General features: G+C 37.0%; 1 protein-coding gene across 1 annotated transcript in view; it reads right to left on the bottom strand.

Annotated features, from left to right (window-relative positions):
- Window positions 1-1,799: 1,799 nt before the first annotated feature.
- UBN2 (ubinuclein 2) overlaps window positions 1,800-12,164 on the bottom strand; it is a 79,410-nt gene continuing 69,045 nt past the window's right edge. Inside the window, exon 17 of the mRNA XM_019959164.2 lies at window positions 1,800-11,979. Coding sequence (XP_019814723.2) covers window positions 11,930-11,979 — 50 coding nt within the window. The 3' untranslated portion in view covers window positions 1,800-11,929. The remainder of the gene's footprint in view (window positions 11,980-12,164) is intronic.

Here is a 12,164-nt window from a genome sequence, read left to right as displayed (position 1 = left end):
ATCCAGTTTTGGGGTCTGAGTGGGAAGAAATAAATTATTTATTTCCCCTCTCCCAGTGATTAGATAGCAAGAGGCTCCTTCCCATTTTTTTCCCCTTTTCTCCAACTAAACCCACCTCTTTGTTTCTTTACAAAACTCCCAAACCAAAAACTTACTCACGGTATCCACGTTCATTGAAAACCCGTTTATGTAAAAAGATAAAGCATTTCTCTCACCACTCTGTATTTTGCAGTGTACGTCCATGTTTTCTTTCTGTGCATATGCATGTGCATGAGCAGTTATTAGCTCACACTTTTCTGCACTAAAGCTAAGGCTGGAGATGATTTCTTGACTACATGGACAAGTATAAAACACACTTGCTGCTTCAGTTTTCTGTATTCCTGTGAACCAACTCCTCTGGACATGTGTCCCTCATTCAATTCAGCCTCAGAGAACAGGCTGCATCTCGTGTTTAATTCTTGGCTCTAAATTGACTTGGTTAGTCTGAAATCCTTAACTCCTTGGGCCATGTTTTTTCTTCTTAAAAACTTCATATATATATATATATATATATATATATATATATACATACACACACACACATACATACACACACACCATACAATCAATAATAACACAGAACTAGTATAAATGATAATAAAAGCTAACATTTATCTAGTACTCACTATGAGTCACTGTACTAAGTGCTTCACATGCCTTATATATAATTTAATGTTAATCAAAGTTACATGAAAAAAAGTATTCCACAGTCGAAGCTTGAGGAAATTATGGCTTTAAAAAATCCTATTTAACAATGGCAGCTTTAATACGTTAATCCACATTTGCAAGATGGTAGTCAGATTACTTAGCTACAAATTTGAGGGGCTGTTACTCCCAAAAACACACTTTTGCAAAACTACTAGCTTTTCGTAAAAGCACTTGCAGCCTACCCTCTCCTGCCTGAGGACCATGTCTTTAAACTTCTTCATCTTAATGACAGTGCATTGAAAATACACTTAAATACCAGGACTGTTTATATTTGAGGGCATATGTTCTTTTCTGTATCTTATATGCACATATACAGTTATAAATCACGAAACTGTTCGATTTCTCTCACAAATTGCTACCTTTTCACCCTCTTTCCCAGTCCCTACCTGGATTTCTAAGGTTAAATTCTTTTTTTCACTTTTTTCTCATGCCAATATTTTCCCTAAAGAAGTCCTCTACAAGTAAGACTAAAAGATGCTCACTTATGCAACTAGGTGAGCATCCTGCATCTACAACTGCAAGCCCTGACCCTGGAGGCAGGCATACGCCTACACAGGCACACAACCCTCTAATCTGAAGGAAGAACCTAGTAAGCCTGCGTTCCAGGACTCACACAGTCTGGCTTCCTCTAGTCACCCCAGCAGCCACGTCACACCAGCCTGGCCGCCTTCCTGTTTCTTCCTGAGTCTGCTCAGGATGCTCCCTTTTCCTCCTTCCCAGTCAAATCCCATTTATCCGTGGAGGCCCAGTTCAAATGTCATCAACCTGACAAGGTCTCCTCAGATCTTTCCAGCCTATTTTCTCCCCTGCTCTGAACTCAAGTGGCAGGTGGCCATGGACCACACCTTTGTGACACATTTTGAACTGTAACTTGTCATATGATTGCAGACTCTTTGTAAATACATGGAGGGTAGGTAGGTAAATACGTGCCTCTGATTTCTGTATCCCATAACACCCAGCACAGTGTGTTACAAGCAAGAGATACTCCAGCACCACTGAAAGAATGAGATATTAAAATTCAAGTTAACTCAATGATACAACAGACACAAGAATAGTATGTACATTCCTCTTTATTTAATACAACAACACGTAACACATACAAAAAGAAAAAACACTCATGTAAAAGGCCCTGTCGCAAAGGATAGACAGGAAACATCTACACAATCAAATAAGGCTCCTGCTTTAAAACAGGGGTTTGCTTAGCTACACTTGGAATATGAGCAAGGCTGTTGCGAAAAAAAGAAAAAAAAAATCCCTGCACTGAAGGAGTATATATATCAATGGGGTCAATTTACTAAATTCACAGATCCACATCTAGGAATGTTTAAATCCTCTCACATATCCAAAAGTCATCAGGGTTTTATGAAATGTGATTTTTTTGGGGGGTTAAAAAATTTTACCTGTCCTCCTCTGTCTTTAGAAAATAGTGACAAGAGCCCTCTAAAAACTAGAGACCAGCAAACCACCCAAAGTTTGGAAAACTTTACCATTAAAGTCCAAAAAGTGTGTAGAACTGAGAATTCAAAGGCAAGATGGCAGTGGGAAGAAGAATTTAACTTAGTCATTTCCTGATCAGTCACTAGGAAACACAATGGAAACATCTAGGCTTAGTGCAGGGTTCGGTAGCAGCAGTTTTGTCCATATTCCTGCTCTCATTAGAGCCGGAAATTAAACAAGCACCAGTTCATCTCAAAAGAGCCTTATACAAACATACACACATACATACCCACACCCATTCACATCTCATCACCACCCCCTTTTATTTAAATTTATTATTATTATTTTTTTACTAAAATAATACAAAAAAGGGAGACAGGTATATTTACAAAAATCCATGGCTGGTACAGTACATAATTTTTAAGACACACTAAATGCTACAATCTTTCAGGTCCTGAGATTATTACAAATATCAACTCAAAGCTGTGTTCAGGTCCAGTTTTAAAGGAGGAAAAAAAAATTCCCAAAATATTAAGTCACACATTTATTTAAATTTAAAATACAGCATATCCCTTCAAGTTAGCAAAAACACACCTCCCTAAAAACAACTGCAATATGGTAGTCAGGGCCTTTCACCCAGAGGAGCAGCAATTATTTAGGCTCCTTCCTTCAAGATGCATTATAAAACCTGTTGGCATCTATATAAAGTGGGGAGGTGGCTCAAGAAAGAAGATGCTGTGTAACCAGAGGGACATTTCTCTATACAGTGAGCATTCACTGTATAAATAAGTCCCGTTTTTCCTTCTGTTACCAAACAAAAGTCTTTCCTTTATCAAAATTCATACTGCAAGAGTTGGAAATATGTGCTTACCCAGACTAAAAATCAGAATCCTTATTTCCAATCAGTTATAGCAAATCGGTCTGCAGTCCCACGATAATTTTTACAACTGCAAATAAATTTTCTTGCTTGTAATAATGAGAAAACACTCATCATTTGGTTACCTTGGGAGACTTTGATTAACTTATTGTTTGGGGCACAAAATTTTCACCAGCCAGAGATTTCCTTTCCTTTCCTTTTCAGCTTGCCAGTGTTTAGCAAGCAACAGATAAGGAAGGGCAAGCTCTAAGATTTACATACTCTTAAGAACAATTAGATATTTTTGATACATTCTGTAATATAATTTTTCAAAGACAGCCAACAATAGAGCAGTACAAAGCTTGAATCCCTTCTCTGGAGGCTGGCCAAAAAAATTGTGTGTATGTTGGAAACCTACCTCTACTGGTGCAAGGGCCCCTTGCTTATCTACAAGTCTCAGAAGGTCTATGTAATTAATTATGTAAGCATAGCCAGGATTTTAAAAGTTGGCCAAACTTGGTCAACTTTCCGACCACCTATATAAAACAGTAATAACTCTGTCAACTGAGAATAATTTCTCTTTTAATGCCTCTGGCCAAAATTGGGGGTAATTCTTGGTAATTTCACAGGTACAAGAAAGAAAACCCAATATGCTGGCACAGGGCACACTACTCCTGCAAACAGATGAGAGAAGCGAAAAAGGAGGGAAGTTTATAGCCAGAAGGCCATGAAATGTAATATAGCAGGCTGTCACATAGAAGAATATGCCACTTGGCTAGTCTTGGTAACTGCCAACTCCTAAATGTGCTTGGAGGGTAGATGGAACTGTTAAATTAAAAAACAGTACCCCCACGTTATCTAAGGTAATAGTCACCTTGCTTGTGTTTCAATTAAGTTTCTGTTAGTGCTTTGTTACAAAATATTTTAAAACTAGACAAGATAAAATAGGATTATATTATTATTGGCAAAACAGTAACAAATAATATATCAAGAGTTTTCTGAGGAACCTAAAATTGGTACTAAGGATTCATATGGCCTTTCTGACGCAGAACTTTGTAAAGTAGGTTTATTCCAGAGGAATTAATGAAAAGAAGCAAGGCAGACTATTATGTGAAATAGAAGCCCAACAAATAATAAAAACAAATAAGAGTTCTCTTTTGAATAACCTTGAAAAGTATCGAGAAGAGGCCATGCAATGTAGCTACTACTATATTATATAGTAGAGAAATCTATTTTTAACACAAAGGAGAAGAGAAAAGAAAATTCAGGTCACCAGTGATGATTCTAAGTCCTGGACATATAGACCCCCTTAATTATACTACTGAGATTTATTTATTTATTTATTAAGTATTCTTGACCTGTTTGGGTAACAGTTCGGAAAAGTGTCCAAAATTTAAGTACTAACCTGCTCTAAAATGGACATATGAAAGAAAGTCTGAAAAGCATACGTATTACATATTACAGTATGAGGAAATTAAATAAAGATCGCAAATAGCTACTTTCAAGCAAATGGTACTTTGGGAATATCTGAGAAAAATATCAAGTTTTTCAAAGGCAGCCTGATTAAAATCCTACCAGTCCCTGTCTGAGTGTGCTGGGATGTAAACAGTCTCCTACAACATGCCTGTAGTCTTTACTTTCAAATTAAGTGGGGACCCAGCGTAGATGACCAATGTGAATGAGAAAAGGAGGTGAAAGTTTAACCTTTCCTCCCCAGACTCTTAGCAACTTTTATTCTAGTGTAGCCACTGGTTGATGAAATGGTTGAGAGCTCAGACTAGAGAAAAGAAGAATGAAAACTAAAGAAAGTGAAGAAAGAATGAGAATCTGACATTAATATTTAATGCCACTTTATAATGATAGTCTGACCATCTGTTTATTAGCTCCACAAACCTGACCACTGTGCCAGAGAATCTAAAACTTTCTCAGAATTGAACACTGGGATGGTTTTATCTTAACAACCCGAAGACATTCCATGATTCTAACTACAGTGTGCACCAGAATCTGTACTTAGTTTTTGAATATAAAGTTCACATTTTAGGACAGATGGACACACAAAATATCTCTATTTTTATGTTTCCATTAATTTTCCCGAGAGGAACAAACACACATTCAACAAAACCCTTATGCCTTATTTCTTTGGGTAGAAGTCTTAATTAACATCTGTTATTTAAAGAATGAAAAAAAGAGGAAGAATGTGGAAAACATGTATATTTATCTGCATAGTTGATATTTAGAGGCTACTAACTAAGGCTTTATCTGGAAAACACAACAAAAAACCAAAAAGTGACTTTTAAGGAAAAACATCCTATCACTAGAGAGGGCCTCAGCCAGTTCTGGGAATTAACTCAGAGGCTTTGTCTTCTTGGGCCTGGGGCCTTCTCCCGACTCACTCAACACTGGATCATTTGTTCCTAATCACCTGACATTCTCTTTCCTGACCCTGAATATGTGCTACAAAATCTACACACATCTCCTCACAAATGGTGCTCAGCATCTAGCTCTAACAGAGAAGCAGCATCCAATGTTTCCTGTTGTTATTGTTTTAAATGATAAAAGGAAAATTCTATGTATTACTGCTTCATATACCCGATGGAGGGAGGGTAGGATAAGATGACCTTCCTCTCGTCCCTGGAGCCGGGCAAAATATATTTCTTTGTACCCCGACCCTTCCCATGGCTGCCCCAGCTAGGAAGAGAGAAACCTGCCTCCTCTCTCCCATTTTTCTACAACCTGAGCAGTTGATGGCTCCAACTCTTTCACGTTAAAGAAGCATAAATTACAAAGGTAGACTGGCTGAAGTACACCTAGCAGACTGTGTAGTGCTTGCCCCTTCAGTGCAAAGCTGGATAAACCTATGGTTACAGGAATAGCACACAATCTCTACAAGGAGACCCCCATTCATTCTTAGAAAGTTAAAACCTTAGCTATATTCATCACTGAACAAGTAATATAAGGAAATTAGGCTGAGAACATGGCAAAGTGAGGCAGATAAAACATTTGGGATCATTAATCAACTCTAGTAACCAATCATTCACACTTTAGCTAGCTTCAGCTCCACAATCTTGGCAAAAATCACACATGTAATAATACCATAAACAGCTTAAAAAAAACAAAAAAACTACTTATAATTAGGAAACTTAGTGTTATTTACCCCCTCCCCTCTTATTAACCTGAAACTAAGCATTTTATCCAACCACAAATATAATATGTTTAAATAACACATATGTATCTAAATTAGAATTCCAGTGATTTTTTTTTTAAACCTAAAAATCATATGGTGCTTTTTATACCCATCATAGGGAAACATTTTTTTAGCCTCTGCAGGAAGATGATAATACTTTTTTAAATTATATAGGACATTTTAGAAAAACTCAAAATATTTTTGAAAAAGTCTCTGATATCCCTGGGAGGTAGGTGAATATTATTATACCCAATTTTCTAATGGGTAATCTGAGGCACAAAGGTTAAACGATATTCCCCCTAAACACAATAATTCAAGAGTAACATGACTGAACTGAGGCCACCTGATAACAGTCTTGCTATCAAGTAACACTGCCAGGAGCCTCTGCTTTCTCCTTTTTGGCCACCAGTCTCCTCAGTTAAAATGTATTTAAAAGGGGGCATTTATTAGATATATTTATACTGGGTTTTGAGGATTGGTTCAACTTAGTCTCCCTTCACATGTCACATCTGTTTTCAACAAGAAACAGATGAACACTAATTACTGATATTATGTTATTTTGCTCAAGGGAGAAACATAAATAACCATTAAATCATATTAAGCCAAATGTAATTATTTGGCAAATGAGAAAACTGAAGCTCTCTCAAGAATGCCATGGGTTATATGAGTGTTTCTCTCCATATCTGAAGTCCTTCTGCTTCTAAGTTTATTACCCTTTTAACAGATATGCAGCTATATGAATTCTTCAAAACCCATTTTCCAGAAGAGTATATGGTACATTTTTAATATGGACAAAGTTGCTAACTTGCTTCGAAACTCAGAAACAATACCATGGTTCTAACTCTAGCTCTCCCGTGTCTTTAGTCTTGCCTGACATCATGTACCTTATCAACCTGACCTGGAAAGACTCTTGTTATTCCAATGCTTTCTCTAGTATTACACATGCCAAGTCTGAAGGGCACAGACCAGTGGATTACATCCAGGAGCAGCCAATGAGCCCACTAAATTTATTTTAGTTATAGTAACTGACTTGTTTTATATGTAGTTGTTGTTCCTATTAACTTCTACAAACAGATATTCAAAGGGCGAACACAGTATCTTGTGAGAAGACAATTTCCCAATCTACCCATTCAAATCAACTAAAGGCAATGGAATAAACAAGGCAAAAATTTTGCAAACATTAAAAGGGGAGTGCTTGGAAAGGATGCAATGGTACAGCAGCTACCAGTTATATATATATATATATATTACATATGTATACAAATATACACACATATATATGTATGCATGTATGTGTGTATCTTACACATATATCCATATACATATAAAGAAAAAGAAGAATATTACAGCATGACATGATCTTGGCAACTCTGAGATTCTTCCTCCTGAATCCCCTGACGTTATTAGCCTTCACTTTAGGGTATCTGAGAATAGTTTCCAAAGAGGGGAAAAAAGAAAGCAAAAAAGGCACTTAACAAAGACAAAGGCCTGAATTGAATATGCTTTAGAGGAGTAGTATAAGCCATTTTACCAGAGCTAAGAAATGATTTACAGAGTTAAACCTTTCCTCTTAAATTTTATAAAATAAAACTGTCTAACATGTTTCTAATCATTTACCTACTACTGCATTTGTCTTCTGCATCATTATTAGAAAAACAAAAGCCCCCTAAAAGCAAAAACCAAAACAACAAACAAACAAAAACAACCATACATACACAACAGCAAGTAAAAGTGCCCTTCTGAGAACGTAAAGTCAGCAGAAACTGCAGCGCTGCAGCACGGGGGCAAGGTCTCAAGTTTGGCCCGACTGCAGATTTCTCTCACTCTTCTAATTTAAAACAGGACAAAATGAACATCGACCAACAAAAAGAGCAAACAAAAATCCAAAACCTCAATGATGAAAAGAATACAAGGACCAGTGTGCTTTTATGGTACACCCTTAAAGTATCCTAGTTCTACACATGGGTCAAATTATATGACAAAGCCTCCCAGAAATAAAGAACTGTAAATTGAAGTTGAACATTACAGGCAAAGTTCATTTTACAAATGTAGCAGCAAATCTGATAGATTAATTGGAGTGCTAAGAGATGATCCCAAGGGACACAGTATTCGCGTAATCAATGGTAGTTTGAATAACAGTAGAATTCCATTTCAGAAAATGTCTTGAACCAAGTAGAGGTGGAAAGGGGGTGTGGTAGAGGGCAACGACAGGAGAAAGATTAGAGGTGTCTGCCCTTTCCAAACCTGGGTAGTAAACAATTTAAATCTGCTTTGGGGGTCGGGGGGAAATCCTGGGTTAAATATCTTTTCGTAGAAGTTGTTTTCATACAGGTGTCAAACCCACAGCATTCAAACAGGTGTGTGCCCGGTTCTTCCGTCTAGCTGGGTGATATGATAAACCCTATTCAGCTTCTATGATGTTAAAAAAAAAAAGAAAGAAAGAAATTTGGGCTAACAACATCCATCAAAGGGGTGGCAGGCATGAAGGAATGTGCTGACACAATGCTCTGAGTCCCTCAAAATCAAGATTTGCGGACCTCAGATGAACTTCACTTCTTCCCCCAATACTTAATCTCTTCAGTTGGTTTTAAAATCATGATTTCTTTTACCCTCTGATCTCAGAAGCAGATGAGAAAGAATTATAACCAACTGGTAATGAAATTATTGCTTACATCGATTGTGGAGGCTCTGAATGAGCTTGACACTTTGCTCTCAGTCTCCAGCCGAGGCTCAGCACTGCTATCTCTGGAGACAGCTCTGCTGATCATTCATTATTGCTTGTGAATACTGAGGATTAACTTGTATGTACAGTAACAGCTTATACGTCAGCGAAGGCAATTTAAAATACAAGACCGTTGAAAATAGCTTCCTTTTCCTGAATCAAGAATCCCATGGCATGGGATGTAACTGTGCTGATTACTTTTACACTGGGATGCTGCTAATGCTCTTCAGAAAAGACACATTGCTCTATAGCCTTTCCAATTACTCCCCACTTTAAAAAATAACATAATTTGATTTTCAAGTGCAAAAATAGAATATGAGTTGCAAGCCTCTGTGCTAAAAAATAACTGATTTGTATGTATGTTTTTAGTAAGAAAAGCTGTAAAAATAGGTGACCGTACAGTATAGACACCATTTTCAATGTTATGATCTAGGAAAGAAACAGGTATTTACATGCAGTAACTCTCTGATCATACTTTTTAAGAAATATAAGGATGTTTATTTGATTTGTACAACATAAACGGGCAGTCTGATTGAAATGGATGAAGGTAATGAAAATGTGATGGGGGTGAGGCAGTTCTCACAGAATCAGGATTGAAGAGAACAGAATAAAATCTCCACAGAGGAGGCCTCAGAGCCCAGAGCCCTCAGGTGTTTCGATATGGGGGAGGAACTGATAATCCCACTCTTCTCGAATGAAGACAGAATCATGGGGGGTCTTCATATGGTGTGACTGAGTTGATGGGTTTAACAAATTAAAGTTGTCATTCCTCAACTTAAACTACCACTGAACTCATCTATCAATAAATATATGTGTACAAAAATACACACACAGATGAATACACGCACCACTCTCCACCAGAAGAGAGATGAATCTGCATTGTGTTCTCTCCTTGTTCAGGGAAGTAAAATGAAGGTGGCTTCTCAAAGGAAAATTCCTAAAGATTAGCAGACTTTTTTCCCCCTCTAAATTAGATAAAAGCAAGAGGTATGCTACATTGGAAGAACTCAAGAACTGGATAAGCTTCCCTAGTTAAAAAAACCGAACAAACTTTAATCAAACATTCTCCATTCAAGTCAAACCTATCTGCAACATCCCAGTATCCTTCCAAAGTATCTACTAGGGTTGACAGGACATTCTTATTTGCTTTACTGATTAACTAAATTCTTAGAGGCAAGTAATTATATCAATGATTCCTTTGAAATAACCCTTTCCCCTTATTGTAACAAGTTCTTGGAACTAAAGTTTTCAGTTATTAACTTTTTTTTCCACTGTAAAGTAAGCCAATATGACTCTGAAGTCAAAATATAGGCTTACAGATCTAAAGCATTGTGTTAATTTATTCAGTCCTAAAGCCTATTTGCAACTTTTGCTATGAAAGTAAAAAAGGGCCCGATTAATACCCTTATCTGGATAAATATTAATGGTACTGGGGGACTTGTAATGAAAACATATGTAAGAAATCTTGCTACTACCAATCTGGTGCAGTTTTTTTAGGTGTCTGGCATTATTAATGGACCAAGCTTACACCATTCTTGTGAACAGTTTGAAAACATTCGGAAGCCTAAACAGGAAGAAAAAGACTAGAACAATGATGAGGTGAAAAAAGTCAACAAAATGTATCTAAACACTATAAATCTCTCCCTTAACATCCTTTGTTGAACATGCAATTTGCATGAGGAAGCTCTAGTAACGGAGTTTTATTATCTGCAGGTTTACTCATATATCAATACTCTAAGTATTAGTAAAACTTTAAAATCTCAAATGCTCCAAATCAGTTTCACTACAATGGATATAGGGAGTAAAAATACACTATGATTGTTATAAAAATAATCCCCTGTACACAATGATCCTAATTTAATTCCTCCCTTTAAAATACCATCTTCAAAATTCCCCCCAAATACATATATGCCATTTGAATGACCAATGAAGAAGCACTGCAATACACACTTATACCTGTTTATATCAATAGTTAATAATCACCTGAAATACCACTAGCTAAAAGAACAGAAGGAGAGGTTGTGAACTAAAGTGATGTTGGGGGAAATTGACAGTTCATACTGGCAGGCCTGCAAAGGCTAAGTGGACCAAAGCTGCAGTCCTACAACAAAGATCCCCATTTCTCAAGAGGAAAATGTGAACATAAGTCACATTTTAACATCAAGAATGGAAATAAGAATTAACCAGTCAACACCAGATGCACAAATCACCTGAAGAAGAGAGTTAAGTACCTGCTTCTGAATGGAAGATGTAATTGACCCTTTTACAAAAAGGGGACATCTAAGTTTCATCTGTTATGAGCAACAGGCTCAATTTTTTGACTTAAAAAAATGTAATATATATCACTGTGCTAAAATAACTTTCCTGAAACATCTTTAGTCCACTGATTTACACAGGAGTTGCTACACACTGGAGAAGATTCAAGTTTGTTCAGGATTTTTGAGGGTACATGATTTATACTCAGCTATTGTCTGCATCAGACATAGGGCCATTAAATATTTTTTGTGGCAAATTAGCTGCATAGTCCACTCAGACATGACCATTACTCCTGACAAACTGGCCTAATTTGGGGTATACTGCCTTTTATTATGCAACTATGTCTACAAGTGTTCAGATCCAACCCCCAGGATGGATGGAGTTTACCCAAATCCTCAATTTCCTTCTTCCTGCCCAGGGAAAAATCAAATTTGTATTTCTGTGGGTTTGACAACTGAGTCTCTTTCAAGTCAGTTAATATGGTAACTTTGTCTTTCTTTAGAAGAGACTAAAGGTCACACTTAACTTTGCACAAAAGTATTTCTTCCTCCTGCACCTGGCTTTACTCAAGTAATGTTTTCTTTTCTTTTTCCTCCTCACCACAGTGCTTGGGACGAGAGAATGTAAACATCGACAGAACAGCAGCCCTATGACCACACGAGTACTTTCCCATCAGGTAGGTTCCAACAGCCAGCCAAGTGTGTCATCTCCTTCGCTTGCTGGGAAGTCACTGAGATTTCCGTGGTAATTTAGTGTCCCCTTTACTTTGGCCTCCATCTGAGAAAAGAGGTGTTTAATCAGTATGGGTCGGCATGTCATAAAAAATAAAAGCATATGAAGCAAAACATACAATTAACTTCTAATTTTCACGTGGATGACGACATTGCTAGAAAGATAACCTTTAGTACCTTACATGTTACAACACAGAGAAGTTGACATATAAAGAAGAATGATTCTCTTAT

The sequence above is a fragment of the Bos indicus genome, chromosome 4 (genome assembly GCF_029378745.1).
Source record: "Bos indicus isolate NIAB-ARS_2022 breed Sahiwal x Tharparkar chromosome 4, NIAB-ARS_B.indTharparkar_mat_pri_1.0, whole genome shotgun sequence".
Lineage (NCBI taxonomy): Eukaryota > Metazoa > Chordata > Mammalia > Artiodactyla > Bovidae > Bos > Bos indicus.
Note: the sequence above shows the minus strand (reverse complement) of the source record. Positions and strands in the feature narration are given on the sequence as shown.